At 42.7% G+C, this 23,508-nt stretch overlaps 1 protein-coding gene across 3 annotated transcripts in view; it reads left to right on the plus strand.

Moving 5' to 3' along the window:
- The window catches only part of itsn1 (intersectin 1 (SH3 domain protein)), a 147,106-nt gene that overhangs the window by 61,302 nt on the left and 62,296 nt on the right, over nucleotides 1-23,508 (plus strand). For 2 of the 3 annotated variants that reach the window (XM_060898820.1, XM_060898821.1), the window contains exons 4-14: nucleotides 2,085-2,148; nucleotides 6,194-6,354; nucleotides 7,337-7,525; nucleotides 14,335-14,407; nucleotides 14,514-14,623; nucleotides 14,897-14,960; nucleotides 17,881-18,018; nucleotides 19,709-19,821; nucleotides 21,478-21,740; nucleotides 22,868-23,017; nucleotides 23,185-23,325. In XM_060898820.1, coding sequence (XP_060754803.1) covers nucleotides 2,085-2,148; nucleotides 6,194-6,354; nucleotides 7,337-7,525; nucleotides 14,335-14,407; nucleotides 14,514-14,623; nucleotides 14,897-14,960; nucleotides 17,881-18,018; nucleotides 19,709-19,821; nucleotides 21,478-21,740; nucleotides 22,868-23,017; nucleotides 23,185-23,325 — 1,466 coding nt within the window. Of the gene's footprint in view, nucleotides 1-2,084; nucleotides 2,149-3,948; nucleotides 5,078-6,193; nucleotides 6,355-7,336; nucleotides 7,526-14,334; nucleotides 14,408-14,513; nucleotides 14,624-14,896; nucleotides 14,961-17,880; nucleotides 18,019-19,708; nucleotides 19,822-21,477; nucleotides 21,741-22,867; nucleotides 23,018-23,184; nucleotides 23,326-23,508 lie in introns of those variants that run through there. The other variant, XM_060898822.1, reaches the window with a different exon arrangement.

A 23,508-nucleotide genomic window follows, 5' to 3' on the forward strand; every position in this document is an offset into this window, starting at 1 on the left:
AGCTCCGTCGCGGCCCTTTTGATGGTTTCCATGTCCAGAAAACGGGTCCCCTTGATGGGGGGGGGGGGGGTCTCACAGCCAGGTCGGGTGAGTAGGGAGGTTGCTCCAGCACGGCGATATTCTTCTCGGCAAGGAACTGCCGGATGCTCAGGGCGTTGTGAGCCAGTGCGTTGTCGTGGTGAAGCAGCCACGAGTTGTCCTGCCACAACTCTCGCCTCTTCTCGCGCACTGAACAAAGCAAACACTGCAGGATCTCTTTTGTAGACATGCTGGTTGATCGTCTGGCCCTGTGGCAAGAACTCCTATGTGGACGATGCCCCTCGCATCGAAGAAGCACACAGTCCTGTTACTTTTCTGACACACCTCGTAATGACCATGGACGTGATGAACTTTTCTGCGAGGAGACGATTATTGAATATTTTTTGAAAGGAGGTCTCCAGTTTCAGACTGACTGAATGCACAAGAATAAAATGGTAATCGTTGACACGTTTCTGTGGTATAAGAGGAATAAAACATATGTTATAGGGAACTGTAACTCTACTTCACCTCAGGCTGCATTACACCACCTCATTATTGATTTATTTTTCCTATAACTGCACACACCTTTCTGTTTAATTCCTTGATTGATGACTAAGGTGAAAGAGCTGCATGTAAAAGAGGAATATTTGAGACAAAGTGGTGTAATAGAGCTGTAACTTTAAGCGTAGGAGTTGAACACGGGCACAGTGACACTGGAAACAAGACGTGATTTCAAACATTTCCTTCAGATGTGTTAGTTACTGAGAAATTGTACAAGGCATAAAATCACCTTAATATTTACACTACCGTTCAAAAGTTTGGGGTCACCCAGACAATTTTGTGTTTTCCATGAAAAGTCACACTTTTATTTCCCACCATAAGTTGTAAAATGAATAGAAAATATAGTCAAGACATTTTTCTGAGCATTTAATCGACCCCACAAATGTGATGCTCCAGAAACTCAATCTGCTCAAAGGAAGGTCAGTTTTATAGCTTCTCTAAAGAGCTCAACTGTTTTCAGCTGTGCTAACATGATTGTACAAGGGTTTTCTAATCATCCATTAGCCTTCTGAGGCAATGAGCAAACACATTGCACCATTAGAACACTGGAGTGAGAGTTGCTGGAAATGGGCCTCTATACACCTATGGAGATATTGCACCAAAAACCAGACATTTGCAGCTAGAATAGTCATTTACCACATTAGCAATGTATAGAGTGCATTTCTGATTAGTTTAAAGTGATCTTCATTGAAAAGAACAGTGCTTTTCTTTCAAAAATAAGGACATTTCAAAGTGACCCCAAACTTTTGAACGGTAGTGTAATTTAAAATACAACTTGTATATTAGTGTCGCATTTAGATGTGCTGATATTCACAATGTTTGAGAATATTCCCTGTGAAAGGTTCACTCTAATAGTGTTGACTTTTTTTGATAGCTTTGAATTTTCTCAATATCGGTGCGCACAATTTTTTTTCTGTGTAATTATAGTTTAGAAAAAAAATGTTTTCACTTTTTACCGTCCCTGTGCTTTCAGATCATCTGTATTATGGACTTAAATGGTCCCCCCCCCCCCCCCCCCCCCATGTTTCCCAGTTGCCTAGCAACAGTGTTGCTCTGACGTCCTCTTGTGTCTAAGTTGTGAAACGTTTCTTTTAAATCGTTTTTGGAGTTCGGACCCAGTTTCACACATCTAGTGAAAAAGACCAAGACCTTGAATGAATGTATAATTGAAATGAAGCAGGCTGTGCCTCTGCCTGTGCTTACACAAGCTCTGGTGGGTGGAGAGTTTGATTCATAGTCTGCTTGTAATGCCAAGGCATTTTTATATCCATGTAGAAACTGTGTGGGGTTGTATAACTTTTTCTACACTTCATCATAATTGTACTTAAAAGCTGTGGTGGCACTTTTTTTGGCTTAATGGGATTTTATTTTATTTTTTAACAAGTCTGAGACACATGCTTATATTGTTCTGACCTTAGTACCCTGTTCTGGATTACTGTACTTATGCTGAGCTTTGCTTTGTGTTCTTGTAATAAATGCGATTAACGTTCTGTTTTTCTTTGTAGGTGACCAGGCCAAGAATTTTTTCCTGCAGTCAGGCTTACCTGCCCCTGTTCTGGCCCAGATATGGTACGAGTGTGTTCAGTGTCTTCAAACTACTTGGACAGCCATTATTTCAATAGTCATTGAACGATGTCTGACGCGCGCACTCCTCATTTTGGCCTGTCATGCTTGCCTTTGAATTTAAAGGAGAACTGAAGTCATTTTTTAAACTTGCTTCATTTCTTTTTTTTTTTTTTAAAGATATTTTTTGGGGCTTTTTTCACCTTTTTTATTTGATAGGACAGTGTAGAGACAGGACGGGAAATGAGCGGGAGAGAGAGACAGGGAGGGATCGGGAAATGACCTCGGGTCGGAATCGGGTCCCCGGATTTATGGTATGGCGCCTTAGCCACCTGAGCCACGACGCCCCAACTTGCTTCATTTCTGAATCAACGTGTTGTTCAATTATGTTTTCGGTTTTATTAACCTTATATCAGGGTTTTTTCTAGAAAAAATTTAGTATGAGGGCGCTCCCCATGGCGAGGGAGCGAAGCGGGGGGGAGATGGTACCGGTTGTCTCCCCCCCGCCGTGCAAAGCCTTTGAAAAATGCTCCAATGGGACATTCTGAGGCTATCTGAGAGGGGAAATTGTAACAAATTGTCTGTCAACATTGAAAAAGAAAGAAGTAATCTTCTTCTGCCCCAGACAGTCTTTGGCTTTCTTCTGTTTCGTGCCGCGGGACGACATCTTTAAATGCCCAAGTGTCAACAAAAACAACTCGCGAACTACTTCTGTCAAAAGCTCCCGTGCCGGTGGGTGAAAGGTCATTCAGTCTCGAGAAATCTCGCTCTACAAGTCAGCTGACCTTGTATGTAACCCATGTCAAATCTCGCGAGAGCAGCCGCGACAAGTAAACACCTAAACAACATGGCGCCTCAGTCTGGAAAACGCCAATTCGGATTGTTTTTGCACCGTCTGGTGGTGTATCTACTATGATTGGAATATTTTTGGAGTAATTATAACGTATTTGATGATCAGACACATTGTCACGTAGTGTTGCTGGGATGTTTTCACGGAGTCGGTAAGGGGGCGCACGCCGAGAGTAAGAGGGCGCAGCGCCCCTGTTCCCCCGTTTAGACGAAAGCCTATTATATCGTGACTCGTATTGGCGCATTATATTACGCTTTATCAGCCTTTGTTTTTTAGCCATGTTGAATGTAGTTCGTATGGTCCACAGCAGGCGTCGCTTATCCGCGCGATCTTAATGAGACTTGAGTGAGACTTCAAATGTCAAGTGTCAGCGCCGCCATTTTGAAAACTGTTTACATAGCGGCCAGATCGCCACATCATTCCAATTTAGATTAATTTAGAGATTCGCTAGCTTCATCAGTGATGGAGTGTCAGTCCTGCGTGCTGTGGCGCGCACCTCAGGCTGTGCGCACTCCGAGTGGACTCCAGCACATGCTGTGAACAAGACGCACCTGAGCTCAATTAAGGAGCTGTGTGTTTGCCTGTTTAAGGACTGTGCTGATGCATTTGCATCGTGAAGTATTACGATATGCATGTGCGTATTACCGAGCCTTTCTGCCGGTTGTCTTGATTTCCTGTTTCTTGTTGTTCTCGCTTAGCCTTTGATGTACTGTTTGTTTGCGCCTCGACCGACCCTTTTGCCTGTGTTCTCGTTTTGGATTGTTTGCCTGTGTATATATTGTCTCACTGTGTATACAGTGAGAGTAAAAAGTATTTGATCCCTTGCTGATTTTGTTGGTTTGCCCACTAATAAAGACATGATCATTCTATACTTTTAGTGGTAGATGTATTCTAACATGGAGAGACAGAATATGAAAAGAAAATCCAGAAAATAACTTGAAAGAATATATTTTAATTGATTTGTATTTCATTGAGGGAAATAAGTATTTGATCCCTCTAGCCAACTTAGAGTAATACTTGGTGGCAAAGCTTTTGTTTGCAAGCACAGCGGACAGACGTTTGTTGTAGTTACCCACAAGGTTAGCACACACATCAGGGGGAATTTTGGCCCACTCTTCTTTGCAGATCCACTCTAAATCATTAAGGTTGGTGGGCTGTCGCTTGGCAACTCGGACCTTCAGCTCCCTCCATAGATTTTCGATTGGATTGAGGTCCGGAGACTGGCTGGGCCACTCCATGACCTTAATGTGGTTCTTCTTGAGCCATTCCTTTGTTGCCTTTGCTGTATGCTTCAGGTCGTTGTCATGTTGGAAGACCCAACCACGGCCCATTTTCAACTTCCTGGCAGAGGGGAGGAGGTTGTCCCTCAGGACTGCACGGTACATGGCTCCATCCATCTTCCCACTGATGCGGTGAAGTAGCCCTGTGCCCTTGGCAGAGAAGCACCCCCAAAACATAATGCTTCCACCTCCATGCTTGACGGTGGGCACAGTGTTCCTGGGGTCATAGGCAACATTTTTCTTCCTCCACATACGACGAGTAGAGTTTAGGCCAAATAGTTCAATTTTGGTCTCGTCTGACCACAGAACCTTCTCCCAATCACTTTGTACATCTTTGAGGTGATCATTGGCATACTTTAGGCGGGCCTCCACACGTGCCTTCTTAAGCATGGGTACCTTTCGGGCACTGCAGGATTTTAATCCATTGCGGCGCAAAGTGTTGCCAGTTGTTTTCCTGGTGACTGTGGTCCCAGCTGCCTTGAGGTCATTCACTAACTCCCGCTGTGTGGTTGCAGGCCGATTTCTCACAGTTCTCATGATCATTGCCACCCCACGAGGTGAAATCTTCTGTGGAGCACCAGACCGAGGTCTATTGACGGTCATGTTATACTTCTTAAATTTTCTCACAATTGCACCAATGGTTGTTACTTTAATACCCAGCATCTTGCTAATGTTTTTGTAGCCCATTCCAGATTTGTGCAGGTCAACAATCCTGTCTCTGAGGTCCTGAGAGAGTTCTTTGGTCTTCCCCATGTTGGAGAGTTTGGAATCTGTCTGATTCTGTGAACAGGTGTCTTTCATACAGGTGATTAGTTAGAACAGGTGTCTTCAATTCAGGTAACAGGTTGATTGGGAGTGTCTAACTGGTCTGTGAAAGCCAGAACTCCTAATGCATACTCGGGGATCAAATACTTATTTCCCTCAATGGAATACAAATCAATTAATATATATTCTTTAAAGTTATTTTCTGGATTTTCGTTTTGATATTCTGTCTCTCCATGTTAGAATACATTTACCATGAAAAGTATAGAATGATCATGTCTTTATTAGTGGGCAAACCAACAAAATCAGCAAGGGATCAAATACTTTTTACTCTCACTGTATATATTCTGCACTTTTATTAAACTGTATACTTCTGCACGTATATCCGCCTCCCTCGCGTACGTGACATGGAGATTATTCCATACGACTTTGAACCAACTGAGAAGAGCTGGAAAGGCGACAGGATAAGGACGAGTCCGCTGCATTGCTATTTGCATCATTACTGTCGTGCAATTAAAACGTGCCAGATCAGGCGGCTGGTGGGTTTTCAAAATAAATACATGCATGTATTTTTGTGATTAATCCATGTTATACTGGGCGCATTTCCCTCGTAATCCTCAGTAAGGTTTTGGACAGCACTACAAAATGGCGTCCTCACTACATGGTGCCCTATGTAGTAAGTAGGGAGCGATTTCGGACACGGAAAACTTCCGGCTTGATTATGTCGGCATTGTCAAAAGACGCGCATGCCCTCTTTCGATTGCTGGCAGATGTTGATCACTTTGATTTCCGCTGTACGTTTTACTTCCGTCCTACGATGTCTCGCACAGGTCTCAGCGAATCTCGTTTACGGCCATTGCTTTGACATATGGACGTGTGTGTGTGTGTGAGAGAGAGAGAGAGACAAAGTAGCTGCCAGAAATGCATTCCGAAATTTAATAAAATGAGAGAAACAGAATTTTGATGAGAGAAAAAAATTTGCCTTCAGTTCCCCTTTAAAGCCTCTAATTCTGCTGTGATGTTTTTTCATTGTAACACAGTTCTCACCTTGATGCTTCTTAATCGAGTTTGCATATCTTCAGTCTCCTTCTTCTATTAAGTTTATTGATAAATGAATATTGAAAGAACCATAAACCAGTTTTGCTTTTCTGTACCTTAGGGCTCTGGCCGATATGAACAACGACGGCAAGATGGATATGCACGAGTTCTCCATCGCCATGAAACTAATCAAGCTGAAGCTGCAGGGCCACCCGCTGCCGCCAACCCTGCCCCCTTCCATGAAGCAGCCGCCTCTCTCTTTACCTCCTCCAGCTCCTTTCGGTAACAGCATGCTAAAGAGATGAGTCGTTACCATTTTAACAGATGAATAATTTAGCTTAATGACTTGTGATATTCTATGCATGATTTATACGTGTCGCAGTGTAAAAACGGTGCTGCTTTTCACACATTTTCCACCCTAAATATGGTTTCCTCTGTGGTTTAGTGTTGAGAGGGCTGTTATGAGTTTTTGTGGTATTTGGCTTCTATTTTTAAAACCAGGTAAAATGTGCAGGTTGCATTTAAAAAAAAAAGTTCCTAAACCTGTAATAATAATTTCAAAGAGGTGGCACGGTGGTGTAGTGGTTAGCGCTGTCGCCTCACAGCAAGAAGGTCCGGGTTCGAGTCCCGTGGCCGGCGAGGGCCTTTCTGTGCGGAGTTTGCATGTTCTCCCCGTGTCCGCGTGGGTTTCCTCCGGGTGCTCCGGTTTCCCCCACAGTCCAAAGACATGCAGGTTAGGTTAACTGGTGACTCTAAATTGACCGTAGGTGTGAATGGTTGTCTGTGTCTATGTGTCAGCCCTGTGATGACCTGGCGACTTGTCCCGGGTGTACCCCGCCTTTCGCCCGTAGTCAGCTGGGATAGGCTCCAGCTTGCCTGCGACCCTGTAGAACAGGATAAAGCAGCTAGAGATAATGAGATGAGATGAATAATTTCAAAGATACACCAACTCTTGAGCCATATATAGCTTGAATAAAAAGACTGGGGTTGGTTGTGGGGAAGAGAAGGCTTCTTGAGGTGTTTGTTCGATTTGCAGTTCATCTCACAGGCAGCAGTGGGCTCTTTTATATTAAAACACAAAACAAATACCACTCCTTTAAAGAGACAGATCTTTCCCAGATCTAAAGGGCACCGTTATTGTGTGTTTAATATTTACTACAAGTTAAATTTTAACTAGATCAATGTATGTCCAAGTCGTCATCTTGTAGAGATAATGAGTCATTCTTGTAAGCTGAAACGCGTCTGTGGACCTTGCTGTTCTTAGGAATGCCCAGTATGGGCCCCATGACGGGTTTACCAGCAGTGCCACCCATGCCCCTCCCACCTCTTCCTCCTGGGGTACCTGGGATGGGCATGTCACCCCCACTGGTGTCGTCCGTGACACCACCTGTACCTCCTATGGCCAATGGAGCCCCTTCGATGATGCAGCCCATATCAGGCTTTTCACACCCAGGTGAGAGACTGCTGTGGAAAACTTAGTTTTCATGATCTATAGATGACTTGCAACCACGTGATCAAGATGTGCTACGTCATGAGCGTCCGCCATGATGGTGGATATACAAAGCAACTAGGACGGCAGCCGCTGAAAACGTGTCTGTAAACAATGCTGAATTTTCTCAGTGTTGCCACAATTTAAACGGTCAAGCAAAGATTCGATACAAAGCGAAGATAGATGTGTGGTTTTGACCCATATTTATAAAAGTCAGACTTTTTTTTTTTGAAGATAAGACGCTTCTACCGACCAAGTACCCAGATATCGCGTTCTATCTGGTTTGGCTGTCTAAGAATCAAGTCCAACATAGCCCTGCCCATTTTCCGAGTGGGTGCCCAGTCTGGATTGTTTCTATCGTATAATTTTGCTGGCGCTCCTAGAAGCGAAATGGTAATACACGTGTTAAAATTATAACAACGACCGAGTGAACCACGACAAGAGAACGCTCCTTTTATAGCAAAATTCTAGCAACACGAAATAAAATTCTTCCATGATATTATCGAGAGAGCTTTTGAATCTCACCAGAGATAAAATGATCATTGCAAACACGAGCGGTTTTGGTTTTAGCCTCGGTTAGATCAGCCCTGCCGATGTTGTTCAGCCACGCTCGTCTTCTCTCTGTACTAAGCCTCAGTTTCCTCGCCCTCTTTCCGAATCACGGACGGAATTCTAAAAAACTGGAACGTGTACTGTTGTGACTACAACCATATACAGCACAAAGATATGGCATTGCTAAAGCCTAGCTCACAACCGGACGTATGATTTTTTTTTTTTTTTGGCCGTGCGATTTTTGGCGTTTCCCAAATCGCTGCGTTTTTTTTGTTCGTGGAGAAAGACGCACGTTGGCCGTGAGTTTGTCTTACAACCTGAAAAAAACGTAAGCGCCCGTAGAGTTTGTTTGACATGACAATGAACCTCTGCGGCTCGAAAATCAGCACGTCGCACGCGCGCCCTCCGTGCGTTTCTTGCACGTAGACCGGCCGTAGGAGCACGTACGGCTGGTTGTGACCTAGGCTTAAAAGAACGCTTAAAGCAGTGGAAAAACCAAGTTGTGCACGTGTGACTGTGGAATGCCACTTGACCCCGCATTTGTATCTCCTCCAACATGGCCGACATCCGCATTTCTATTTTGCTTTGACATCACTTGCAAGTCAAGGATTGTTACCTAGTCCATTACAAACATCTGTTTGTTATGAGCAACAGTTTGCTGGGGGGTTTTTGTTTGTTTGGGATTTTTTGCAGACCCTCCAGGATTTTGCGATTTGCAACTTCAACGCAAATTCAACCAGTCCCCGCGAATTCAGGGCGGTGTTGCAATTATATCCAATCACCGCAACTTTCCCGCAAATTTGACCAATCGTTGGTGTCGTCTTGAAGTGATGTCGACAAACTACCTTCCACCTTACTTCCAGTGTTGCCAGATTGGGCGGTTTCCTGCCTAATTGGGCGGTTTTAAGTGCATTTTGGCGGGTTTTGAACATATTTTGGGCTGTAAAACATTAGCAGTATTTGGCAACGCTGCTTACGTCCGTGTTTCCGTTCAAGAGAAGCAGCATGTGCGAGTCAGTGTTTATATAGGCTTAAATTCTGTTACTGAAAGTGTGTTGTGTTTACAGTGAAGCACTGTGTGCACTTGCCATTATTTTTTTAATTAACACAAGAAATTAATGGATGCCAACATTTTTGCCAAAATGGTATTTTATTTTCCATTGTTTAGGCAGCTTCAGCATCAGACTGTGAGATTCTGTTCAAATTGTTTTTTTTTCTTCTATGAAGCCTGAGCCATTTATTTTATTAGTTTATAATTATTGTTTAATTTGGTCTTCAGGAGAGACTGCCTGCACACAGTACTAGTATTAATAGTTTTTTTTTTTCTTACATGAAAGCTGAGGCATTTATATTTTAACCCTTATATTGTGTTCGGGTCAAAATTGACCCGTTTTCAAGTTCAAGTTTGTAAAAAGAACCATTTGGATTTTTGTACTGGAATGAGGCTTCATCTAATCCTCAGACACATCTGATTAAATGCAGCAAAATTGATTTTCACCATTTTAGTAAATTCTAAAGGTTTCAAAATAAAGTTACATTTGTGGTGTTGCGGGTCAAAAATGACCCGGCAGAGAAGACTGGCTGTTCTATGCATCACTTAAAAGCTATGGGTTGCTCTGGGGATCAATTATCACACATGCAAACTCCTCACCTTTCGGCGAAATTCGCCGTTTTGGTCCCAAAATAGGTCACTTGTGTGAATCGTGTAGATCCGAAGAGTTTTTTTTGGGGGGGGGGTAGGCAGGCTACAACGCTATTGTTGCCAAACATTTCACTTACAAGGTTACAGCCAATCGAGATAAACAGTTACTAACACGCTTCTTTTCCATTGGAGTTCTGATCAGCTGGTGCGCAACCCACTGCTGGTTGCCAGTCCTCGCTTACGAATATTCCACAGATTCAGACCGCAAAGTCACCTTTTTATAGAGAGATCTGGCAACCTCATCTCGCGACTGAATCTGAATACCAATGGAACAGTTTCCAGCGCGCTCGGGGGTGAATAACCATGGGCGGATCTACCGGGGTGGCATATGCCACTCTAAAAGAAAGCCTTGCCACCCCTGCTGCTACCCCAGTTGGCAGCGACGAATTCAAAGAAAAATTACGGCCAATTTGACATTTACGTGCGCGAATTTCCAATGTCCGACTGCGGCGAATGCAGCATGAGATAACGCCAGAGATTGCTTGTTTTGGAAAATTGAGAGGCGCGAAGCGAGGGAGCCAGGAGTCGCGAGGAAAGGAGACACGGGAGGAAAGGGGTAAAAGCTGATTAACTATCTATCAAAAAATTAAATTATAATGAATGAACAGTGCTAGCATAGTTGCGATGCTGATTCTGAGAGGATAAAAATCAGGTTGGAGAAGGTTATTTAGCTAACTATACATGTAAGGCAAAAAAAAAAAGTGTGTTTCCGGTAACCCGACCGATCGAGAATTTCCGCGTCGAAATTGCCGACCGTAAAGTTTTTATTACAAATTTCCCTCGATATTTTAGTGTAAGTGGCGTTAGTTTGTCATAATTTTTTTTTGTTTCAACGCATTCAAGTTGTGAAAGAAACGATAAAAAGTAAAATGTTTTGCCACTTCTATCAGCCCTCCTGGCTGTAATGCAAATTGCTTCCTCTTCAGTATACAAGTGCACTTCCATGGCAGGGAAAAACACTACATTTTGCCGCCTATGTAGTCCCCTATTTATACAAATAGGAGTCATTCAGGATTCAGCCATGTTTTTGCTCAGTGTTTTTGCTCGACCCAAGTTCTACAGTAGGCTAGGCGAGGCCGTCTGCTTTTAATGGAAGTAGCCTAGCCTAGGACGTTAAACCATATTTTCACGTTATTTCTTGATAAGGTGTTTTCACATTATCACATGAAAATATCATGAAATTACGTGTTGTTATTACATGATAAATATATTGTAAAAACGTGATAACTCTGTTAACAATATCTTTTCACGTAATTACTTGAGTCTAAGCCAATTTTTTTTTTGAGTGTGGCAGCAATACGCTTCCGCAGATCATAACTCGAACTCTTGCGATATTTTTTTTTATTCGTTTAAAGATTTAAAACACTTATTTTATTATGATGTGTGGTATAAAGGATTCTGTGCCAAAATACTATTTTGTAAGATGTTTACTTGTGTTAATTTTTTCGAACAAAATAAAACAAATTAAGAAAAAAAATTTCCTACCTACCGACCTTATTTTAGTATTTCATGTTACCTGAAACACACTTTTTTTTTTTTTTTTTGGCCTAATGTTAGCTAGGTCTGACATTAGTTTTGTGTAAAGTCGGCCACAAAAGTTAATATTGATTCACCGTCTGTCAAGGAAAACATTGCTATTGGCTGAAGCTTATGATTCAAATATTGAGGATCTTAAACATGAGTTACATCAGACGAGGAGAGTACTAGACAGAAAAAAGGGGGAACAGGAGAGTCCTACCACTCTCATGGAGTTCACTGTTTTTGGACCCATACCAAGATGATGTTGTTTTTTTTGAGTTGTTCAGGTTGTGTAAAATAGCGGTTGTCTTGCCTGTGAGCAGTGCATCCTGTGAACGAAGTTGTTCATCTCTCAGGCTCATAAAGACTTATTTGCGGTCGAATGACAGAAAAGAGACTATCAAGTTTGGCTGTACTCAGCATTGAATCAAAGCGCACAAAAGCATTAGATCTTGATAAATTTGTGAAGTGTTTTGCTGAGCAACATGGAAATCGCCGCATTCAGCTGTTGTAGGCATGACAAGTTCATGTTATGCTCACTGCTGAGCCTTTACAAAGCGTGAGGAAAAAAAACTATAAAATGTGACACTGGTGTAAATGGTTTAAATCATGCTGAACTTGAAGCAGTGTTGTTATTGTTGTTTTTAGTGTCTGTTCTTTTGCATATACAGTATAAAACTGTCCAGAAACGGTATAGACCTCATCTGAGAATGTGTGTTCTTCGTGAACAATAAAGGCATGAGATTAAGTTTATCTGTATGAGTTTGTAAATGGCAGTCTGTGCCCTTTTGTGGTGTGTACATACTATTTGTCGTCAAACTGTGATTAAATTCTGTAATACGTTGCCACCCCTCAAAAATTCCTGCCCCCCTCTTGCCACCCCATAAATATTTTTCTAGATCCGCCCCTGATTTCACATAGGTGATGTCTTTAAGAAAATTGACAGACAGGGATTGGCCAGGTGTGTCCTCTGGGGTAGGTCTGTTAGATAGCACAGGCAGTAATATATACCTTTTTGTAAATAGCCCACTGTGTTGTACACAGGGGTGAAAATTAACTTCACAAAATATCAAACTTTACCGGCCACTGACAACTAAATGGTACAATTTACCGGCCACTCAACAGTAACTTATTAAGACATGTTTATGGAAAGTTATTTTGTACTGTATTAAATTCAAGATGTCACTGGTTGCAATTTTTTTTGTAACGTAGACTACGAAATGTACTTTTGCGCGCGTGCCGTGTCCCCGTGCATCCTTCTCACCTTTTTCACCCCTGACCAGTTTGCATGCCTGATTATGGCCCAATGTGCCCAGTTATGGCCCACATCACACACACACAAAGACAGAAACACACACACATGCATGCAGATGTGTGCGCGCGCGCACACACGCACAGGCCCCCTTCACACACACATGCATAGACAGAGAGACACAGGAACACACATGCATGCAGGTGCACACACACACACCGGCCCCCTACATCACCACCCCCCACGTGAACTCAAACTTTCTCGCAGCATATTGATACCCTCTGTAGGATGGGATATTATCAGTTGAATTCTGTAGGAGCATCAGTCAACATGAGCAAGAGGTATACTGTTCATGAGGCGCTGGATCACATCTTTGGTCATGACAGCGATCCTGAAGACAGAGGGGAAAGTGAAGCTGAAGGGGATGTGTCTGAGGATGAGGTTCAGCTTGACCCTGAAAAAGACCAAACATCTGAGGAGGAGGACCCAGATGTCACAGATGCTGAAAGGGAGGTGTTCAAGTCAAGAAAAGGTGACATTTCATGGTCATCAAGCCCTCTTCAAACCCGATGCAGGGCACCAAGGGAGAACATCCTCAGAATGACTCCAGGTCCTACCAGATACGCTGTGTCACACGCCCAAGACATCAAGTCAATGTTTGAACTGTTCTTTCCATGACCTCTTCAGATTATCCTACTCGAAGGGAGAAGAAACTGCCCAGTTCAGTTTCATGCAGGCGCACAGTGTTGTTAATCATTGTTCATTTTATGGTTTAATTGGTTGGTTAATTGGTATGGTTAAATAAAAGTTGGTTTTATGGAAAGAAATTGACTTGTTGTCTTTATCCTACCATTTATCTATACGGGTCAGTTTTGACCCGTAACACCACAAATGTCACCATTGTTAATCATTTTAAATTAAAAAAAAAAAAACACGTTTTTTTTGGTAGGTGTAATATCTAATATCAGTTTATAAGACATTTACAGTTTATAATTGCTCATTCTATGAGTAAAAGAAATATAAGTGAATTTAAACAGTTTTTGTAATTAAAAAACGAGTGGTATATTTTAAGATACAAGGTCTGTGGAGCCAACTAAAAAAAATTCCAACAATGGTTCCATGGATATGAATACATAGTAAGTTAGCAATGAGGTGAAAAACAATATTGGAAGAAAACTAGTGATTTTAAGCATTTTCAGGCTGATTTAAATCATGGGTCAAATTTGACCCGCTAACACTACAGATGTGAACAGCTTTCTAACACATTACAAGGGTTAAGGTAACTTCATGTTGTGCTGTGAGGTTCTATGCACTTTAACTTGTGAACCAACAGGTGCATTTGGATAAGTAAAGCCTATTTTTCTGCATTTTTGTAGTCCTGGTAATCTTTTATATCGGTAAAGTTGTTTATAGGACCATTTCTCAGTGTCTGTTTCTTTTTAATCAATAGTTTTTCAGTAATAACTTTAATATTTAACATATCACTCAATTTTAATCACAAAAAGAGAAAATCGCAACAATTTCTCGCAACTTTCACTTCCTCCCACAATGTAATCGCAACAAAAACCTAAAAAACGCCGCAACTTTCATCGTAATTTTTTGGAAACCCCTGCAACATCAGACATTTTAGCCCGTAACAATCACAAAAAAGGCCCATGGAATCCTGGGGGGACTGTTTTTGGATGAAGTGTTCCTCTTATGTTTTGTTTTTTGTTTTCCCCCCACTCTGTGTTTCTCTCTGTGCCACAGCTGTCAACAAAAGCTCTTCTTTCAATCGCTCCAGTGCAAAACTTCCCAAAGGCCAGTCTTTTGAGACACCCAGGTGAGCTTTCATTCTACACAGACTCGTACATGCATGCAGGCGCAAACATCCTCTGAATCCTCTACTATTGTGTTGTGGGGGTTTTTTGTTTTTGTTTTTTTAAAAGTGCTCCTTTGGCCCCTGTACCCGCTGATTGGGCCGTGCCCCAGTCATCACGGCTAAAGTATCGCCAACTCTTCAACAGTCATGACAAGATGATGAGCGGCCATCTTACAGGTACCACACCTCCGGTGGTTTCGTTGTATTCAGTTTGAATATTCCTTGTTATGAAAGAGTCGATGTGAAATGATGCATGGAAAGCTTAAAAATTTTCAGTCATTTTGCTGTGCAGTTAACTAAACATGAAAGTCTCTTTGCTGTGTGCGTAACTTAACTGCTCTAATTCCAACCCTTCTGATGAGTCAGTGATGTGAGGAGGACGCTGAAGACACCAGAGTCAGCACTGTCGGGGTCTCGTTTCATTTCTCTCTCTCTCAATCCTCTTCTCAGGACCGCAGGCTAGAACTATTCTCATGCAGTCCAGTCTACCACAGACCCAGCTGGCTTCCATTTGGTGAGGATGAATTACAATGCCTTGTATTTCCTTTCTCGGAAATATTTGAAGGACTCCGAGCTGTTTATCTCTAGACCTCCATTATGTTACATTTTGTCATGTCAGTTGCACTTCAGGGCGGCACGGTAGTGTAGTGGTTAGCGCTGTCGCCTCACAGCAAGAAGGTCCGGGTTCGAGCCCCGTGGCCGGCGAGGGCCTTTCTGTGCGGAGTTTGCATGTTCTCCCCGTGTCCGCGTGGGTTTCCTCCGGGTGCTCCGGTTTCCCCCACGATCCAAAGACATGCAGGTTAGGTTAACTGGTGACTCTAAATTGACCGTAGGTGTGAATGTGAGTGTGAATGGTTGTGTGTCTGTGTCAGCCCTGTGATGACCTGGCGACTTGTCCAGGGTGTACCCCGCCTTTCGCCCGTAGTCAGCTGGGATAGGCTCCAGCTTGCCTGCGACCCTGTAGAACAGGATAAAGCGGCTACAGATAATGAGATGAGACGAGTTGCACTGCACACTGTGTGACAAAATGCCTACTTGGAGATGATTGTTACAAAATGAATTTATCCAAGGTTGGGGTGGCGCATATTACTGATAGATAAACTATTTATGCATTCTTTTTTTTTTTTTTTTTTTGCGTCACAGTGCCATTGGCACCAGAGTTTGCAATCTAAACAGAAGCTGACAGTTAAGTAGCATATCATCAGTCTTCTAACACTTAGCCAAAGTCCTCAGCAGTGTAAATGTAAATGGTATCCTAAATGTTGATTATTCTGCCTTTTCTCCAACATGATAGACACCAGCTTTGCAAGAACTCGGTCAACAGAGCAGTTTTTTTTTTTTTTTTACATCTGGGTTGTGCGTGCGTGTTCATGGACTGCCATATATTTTATTCCTCTATTGATTTAATAATGAAACTTCATTACCTTTAAATAATAAAACTACTAGAGATGGCTTAATACAACTTTTTCATGTCTGATACTCATACCGCAACCTGGAGCATCTACCAATACCAATCCGATATCGTGTCCCCTCCCCCCTTAAAGGGAACTGAAGTCATTTTTAAACTTGCTTTATTTCTTAATTAACATGTTATTCAATTACGTTTTCAGTTTTATTAACCTTATACCGTGACTCGTATTGGCATATTATATTACACTTTATCAGCCTTTACGGTTTTTAGCCACATTGAATGTAGTTCGTATGGTCCACGGCAGGCGTCGCTTACCCGCGTGAGCTTCACGAGACTTGTGCGAGACTTCAAATGTGAAGTGTCAGCGCCGCCATTTTGAAAACTGTTTACACAGCGGCCAGATCGCCATCTCGTTCCAGTTTGGATTAATTTCTAGATTTGCCAGCTTCATCAGTGATGGAGTGTCAGTCCTGCATGCTGTGGCGCGTGCCGTGAACAAGGTGCAACTGAGCTCAATTAAGGAACTGTGTGTTTGCCTATTTAAGGACTGTGCTGATGCATTCGCATCGCGAAATATTACGATACGCATGTACCCATTGTCTTGATCTCCTGTTTCACGATCCTTGTGCCTGTTTCTCGTTCTTGTCCTCGCTTAGCCTTTGATGTACTGTTTGTTTGCGCCTTGACAGACCCTTTTGCCTCTATTCTCGTTTTTGATCTAGCCTGCCGTTTTGGATTGTTTGCCTGTGTATATATATTCTGCACTTTATTAAACTGTATACTTCTGCACATACATCCGCCTCCCTCGCGTACGTGACATGGAGATTATTCCATACGACTTCCAACCAGCGTAGAGTTGGAACGGCAACAGGATAAGGACGAGTCCGTCGCGCTGGCATTTACGTCGTTACTGTCGCACAATTAAAACGTGCCAGATCAGGCAGCTGGTGGGTTTTCAAAATAAATACATCCCTGTAGTTTTGTGTAAATCCATATTATACTGAGCGCATTTCCCTCGTAATCCTCAGTAAGGTTTCGGACAGCACTACAAAATGGCGTCCCCACTATGTAGTGCCGTGAGGAGGGAGCGATTTCGGACATGGAAAACCTCCGGCTTGATTTACGTCAGCATTCGAAAGAGGGCGTGTGAGTCTTTTGACAACGTTGGCAGACGTTGGTCACTTTGATTTTCGCTGTACGTTTTACTTCCGTCCTATGTCTTGTACAGGTCTCGGCGAATCTCGTTTACAGCCGTTGCTTTGACATATGGACTGATATAATTGCATAGCATATTTCAAACACTCGTAACTTGCTATAGCAGTGACAAAATAGCTATCAGAAATGCATTCTGAAATTTAATAAAATGAGAATAGAATTTTGATGATAAAATTTGCCTTCAGTTCCCCTTTAAACAACTAAGTGTTTTTAATAATACATTTGTCTGGATGTACTTTTTCTTAACCAAGCTATCTAGAAACATCATACTCAAACTGAAACACACATTCTACTCCCCTAAAGGAAGAAATGCACAGCCCACAGCGTGACGCACGACGTGGTCAGCACCGTTCACTCTAAATGAAATTTCAAGTGCAAAGTTGTGCAAAAGTTTAAATCTGGGTATTTAGAATAACAAATTATTACTACAGTGCATCACTTGCACTATGCTGTGAGAGCATCTCTGTCGTTTACATTAAGTTGCGGGGTATGTGTTAAGCATCCCAGACTGGTAACTTCAAGGCGATCCATTGCTTTTATTACGTTACTGGCATAGTCTCTTAAAAATGACATGGACTTTCCCCTTCTCAGTTTTCCATGCATTTAACATCTCCTCTGTTGCTGGAGTGATTGACTCTCCTGTGTGTGAGCCACAAACCTACTTAGCCTGCAGCACTGCTTTTTGCAAAGCAAAACTTGAGTCTGTCCACTGACTTGTCAGCCTTCGTAATGACGTTGGACACACATCTGTGTATGTGAATGAACTTTAACACTTAATTTTTGTACCCTGACTGTGTGGTTGTTGTAGGAACTTATCAGACATTGATCAGGACGGAAAGCTCACAGCTGAGGAGTTTATTTTGGCCATGCACTTGATTGACATGGCCATGTCTGGCCTGCCCCTCCCACCTCTGCTGCCACCTGATCTTCTTCCCCCGACCTTCAGGTCAGAGTCACCACCTGAACTGAATAGATAGTTTTCACTGACGTCACGGCATTCCGGGGAACGCCCCCCCCCCCCCCAGCCGCCATCTTGGGGGGCAAGCAAAACGGACCATCGCCATGACCGGCTACGTTATCTCGGACGAATTTATGAAGTTATATAGTCAGTTTTCTAAAATAAAGATCAATGTCGGCAAAATCAAGCAAACAGAAGTATATAGATACATTAGACGGCATCTCATGACAACGGTATGCAGCCAAACTGGCCTTGATTGGGGGAATTGACCCCTATGAAGTGGACAAAGATGCATTTTCAAGTGACTATGCAGGGCTGCCAAAGCCTGAAACTGACTTCATCAAACTTTAAAGGCTGTCTGATATATACAACTTTATATATTCACAGCGCGCCTTTTGGTGGATGCCGCCTGAATCGCGCAGATCCGATTTTTTTGGGGGGGGGCGTTGGAGTGTCTGATTATAATTTCAAAGTAAATTCTGTATTAAAATTACTAAATAAGCAAATCCGTTCCAGTCCATGAAACAGGAAGTATAAGGATGAGAAAAAAACAGTTTAAATCGGAAAGCTGCACACATATGCGCAGTCCTGCACACCGCTCAGGCTGCGCAAATGTGCGCAGCTTTCCGATTTAAACTGTTTTTTTCTCATCCTTATACTTCCTGTTTCATGGACTGGAACGGATGTGCTTATTTAGTAATTTTAATAAAGAATTTACTTTGAAATTATAATCAGACACTCCAATGCCCCCCCCCAAAAAAAATCAGATCTGCGCGATTCAGGCGGCATCTGCCAAAAGGCGCGCTGTTTGCATCCCAAACACAAACCAAATCATACAGAATAGACCTAAATTGTTTTTCAAAAATGACCCTTGCGTGAGTGAAGTGACAAGTTTCAAATAGAAACGTGACAAACGAGCGATATTAAGTGTACATTACAATGTAAACGTACACTCAGCGGTTCCAGTTAGGCATTCTCCAGAGATTGTTTACATGATGTTTTGGTTTCCAAAAACAAACTTAAACACAATTGATTGTTTATTTAAACAACTTACCACTTATAAAATGATCGGAGCAGACTTTGCTGTGTTTGGAAGGCTGATAATCCTTGCGGTTGATTCTCGCAAGCCATAGATTTCTCCTTTGTATGCTGAGTTTGTTTGCTCGCCTTCGTGCTCCCGTACAGTGGGAATTCCATAAAAGCTCCGCTTGACGTCATCATCTGACCTATTACGACAGCCGTGAATACAACAGGTGTGCACCATTGCTAGCTTTAAATAGCCTGCTTGGGTTCTTTTGAAGACTTTGTACTCGCTCGTTACAATGTGTGCTCAGTGACCCGTACGGTAAGCTGGACCCCCAAGATGGCCACCACTAGGGAATCCCCGACTCTGTGACGTCATGTGAAAACTATCTATACATCATTTTACATGCTGATGATAAAATCAGACCTTGTTTATATTCATGTCTGAGAAATTAAAGGATTCTTTAATACTGTATGTATTCCTTTACACAAACAATATGGCTTTAATTAAGATCTAAGAATGTGTATTTAACAAAAAGGCTATTTGGCATGGTTCCCTGGTTGATTTTTAAGGTTACTGTGTTCTCCAGATTATGTAAAGCTAAAAAAAAAAATACAAAGTTATTGAATTTATCGTGTGTGTGTGTGTGTGTAGGAGGGTTCGTTCTGGGAGTGGTGTCAGCGCGACCAGCATACACCCTACAGATCAGCGAGTCCAGGAGGAGTCTGCAGAAGAAGAAGAGAAGGAGCCAGAGAAAAAGCTTCCAGGTCAGTACCTGTCCTTATATAATGACAATTATTATACATACTGTACGGGTCACTTTTTCCATGGAATAAAAACATGTATTCTGTTCCCTTCTTGTGAGTTTATTGATGGCATGCAGTATTATCATATCGCTTATCCTCCATATATTACGCCACCCTCTCCAATGGAGAATGAGCGTGCGGTATTGTAACAATAGTGCACGTTGTCAAGACAGCATGACGTCATCAGAGCTGATGCAAAGATCCAGTGACACAACTTTTCTGCTGCACATGCGCACAATCGTTTCTTTGTCGGCCAGGAAAGAGAGAAGATGCGGCTAATCCAGTGCTAGGTTTAAGCACTAAATAAATAAGCTGAAACCTAGAGATTTGCTGAACACCCAGAAGGCTCCCAAAACTTCATTATTTATTCGTCATGCATATTTACAAGAGAAAAACATACCAACAGACATTGAAAAACTGGAAGAGAGACTCATCGGAGACATAAAATTTCTGCACTAGTGAGTGACAGTTTGTACACAAACATGGCCACGAGGTCCGCTTCATTCAAAATGGAAGATATATTTTGAAAAAGAAAGACACGCTGAACACCTGAAAGGCTACCGAAACTTCCCTGGATGTTCTTCACGCATTTAGTCTTCCGCGTTAAATGTATGGAAAAGAGACGTCGGAGACGTAAAACTTGCGCGCTAGCAAGTGACTGTTTGTTTGTATGCAAACATGGCCGCAAGGTTTGCTTCATTCAAAGCGAAAGATGTATTTTGAAAGTGGAAGATGCACTGAACACCCGAAAGGCTCCCAAAACTTCACTGGATATTCTTCATGCATGTTTCCAAGGAGAAAAACATATCAACTGACATTGAAAAACTGGAAGAGAGAGCAATAGCGGAAATATTGTCAAAGTTCTATTGGAGGTGAGGAAAAGTGACGAGGGCTCTTGCAAGAGGACGTCACTCAGCAAAGCCCTTTTGTTTGAACAACTGCAATGTAACAATTAACTACGACCAAAAGTAACTTTGAACTTGAACTGTCAACCTGTATAGCTTGTATATAAGTTGGGTTGTTGTTCAGGCTTTTTGGACTTGTACCATTTTTATTGCTAGAACTTTGACTTTGTACAAGTACGTTGGATTGACAGAACATTGAATTACATTCGATCAGCATTCAGTATTGGTAAGTTACACCCCTGTTCTTAACTTTTTGTAAAATCTATAATTGTTCCATTGAATGTGTATTATTAATAATAATAGCTGGTTTTTTCGTGGTACATCAGATATATTCCATTCAGCTAGCATGATTTTTGACTCGTTTAAGATCATGCTAGCTGAATGGAATATATCTGATGTACCACTCAAAGCCAGCCAATATTATTTAAATATACAGGGTCTTATCTGTCCTGTTGCGTATTAATAATAGCATAACCTTTAATCAAGATATGGGAAGAAAAGGGTGGCGTTTGGATGACAGACCAGACATGACTGCATGTGCATATCGATAATCTGTACATATTTCCAGAAGGTGAAGATGTACAGGTGTTTCAGGGTTTGGTTTTTTTGGGTGTAGGTATTTTTAAATTGAATCAATATTGAAGATTAAGGGTTATCCAAGAAGAAGTCATGTTCTCTCTAAACCACTCTCCCATCACTCTCTTCTCTACAGTCACCTTTGAAGACAAGAAGCGGGAGAATTTTGAGCGGGGCAACCTGGAGCTGGAGAAGCGACGACAGGCCCTGCTGGAGCAGCAGCGTAAGGAGCAGGAGCGCCTGGCGGCTCTCGAGCGAGAGGAGCAGGAGCGTAAGGAGCGAGAACGCCAGGAGCAGGAGCGGCGCCGACAACAGGAGCTCGAAAAGCAGCTGGAAAAGCAGCGAGAGCTGGAGAGACAGCGTGAAGAAGAGAGGCGCAAGGAGATCGAGAGGAGAGAGGTGAGCAGTTCGGCATTATAGTAATTTTCTGCTTTTGGGGGATTCTTGTTTGTGTTTGATGCTATTCTTTTGGGCAGGTTAAAAAAAGTTCAGTGTAAAAAAAAAAAAAAAAAATTCTGGTAATGCTGTCCAGGCCTTGTATGGACTGGTTAAGCTGAAAATGGCCACGATTTATTATTTCCTTGAGTAAGAATGGTACTAAAACAGTTGATGTCATGCTTTGAGGAAGCGAAAACGAATTGCACAAACAGCACGAACTTTGTGCCATCATTAAACTCTTGACAATTACACTGTACTTTCCTGCATTAATGCAGCAGTTCCGGCAATTTTTTTTTCCCTTTCTCTTCTTCCTAAGAGGTGTCAAAGAGCTGTGTCTCCAATTAGCCTGGCTAACGCGACTTCAAAGCTCTGCGAGCATTTGGTCTGGCAAAGCTATTAAGCCCAACCGTTTCCCAAAGCGCGTGGTTGACCCGCCTCCCTGAAATGCCTCAGTTTGCTACTGTTCGAAGCCAGAAAAGGCTGTGACGAAGCTTAAACCAATCACATCACTCTTTCCTCTGACGTATGTGACGCGACGGGGCTAACTGGTAGATTAAACTCTTACCAAAGCCGGTTGGGAGCAAGGCGAAAACGTCCTTCCTTTCAATAAATACCTCCAGGGCTGCTCTTTGCTCCGTTTTCAATGAGAACTTGCTCCATGTTCATAATGTTTCTAGTGAATGAAGCGCTTCCGGCATAGATTCTGTAAACGATCTATGGCTTCCGGTTGCAGTTCTACTACGTCACTGCCTTGAACACGCCTCTACCCAGGGCCGTTGGAGATGCTCAAAGTTGATTGGCTCCCGATTTTTTGGGAGCTTGGAAGAGCTGTAGATAGCTTGCCTGGCCAGACTAAGCTCGCAACAGGCCCTCGTGTTGCGTCACGCTTAGGATGGGCGGGCCCAGGCTAGTCTCCAATGGCAAGACTTTTTCTTTCAGATCCCTATTGTGTGTTTTTTTTGAGTAAACCAGTCCTTCTGTTCTCAGAATAGGGGAAACGGGTGATGAAGGTGCACTTGATGAATGATGGGTTAGAAAAACATCGCCGTACTCCATGTCATGAGTTCAGTGCTATTGTTTGTGTGTAGGCTGCTAAGCGGGAACTGGAGCGGCAGCGGCAGCTGGAGTGGGAGAGGAACCGCAGACAGGAGCTACTGACCCAGAGAAACCGAGAACAGGAGAACATTGTCCTGCTCAAAGCGCGCAAGAAAACCCTCGAGTTTGAACTGGAGGCTTTGGTAATGACACACACACACGCGCCTTTAACTGATTTAAAGGTGATGTTGTAAGGGTTAATTGATTCTTATTCTTTTGAAGGTTTGGATCAGAGGGAATGATGAATGTTTTCATCCTCTCTCTCTCTCTCTCTCTCTCTCTCTCTCTCTCTCTCTGCGTATGTGTGTAGAATGATAAGAAGTCTCAGCTGGAGGGCAAGCTGCAGGATATCCGTTTCCGTCTGTCCACTCAGAGGCAGGAAATTGAGAGCACGAATAAGACGCGGGAGCTCCGTATCGCTGAGATCACCACACTGCAGCAGCAGCTACAGGTATGTCACTCCACCCAGGTCTCCAACTTTCTATGCACACTGCTGCGCAGGCATTCCCCGTAGCCTTGTCCTTATTTTTACTGATTTCGGTTTTAGTTTTGTATCTGTTAGTAATGCAATTTTATGCATTTTTTTTTCCCCCCCTCCCATGCTGCCAGACTGAGGCTTCAGAGTTTCAATCCT

The sequence above is a fragment of the Neoarius graeffei genome, chromosome 18 (genome assembly GCF_027579695.1).
Source record: "Neoarius graeffei isolate fNeoGra1 chromosome 18, fNeoGra1.pri, whole genome shotgun sequence".
Taxonomy (NCBI): Eukaryota; Metazoa; Chordata; class Actinopteri; order Siluriformes; family Ariidae; genus Neoarius; species Neoarius graeffei.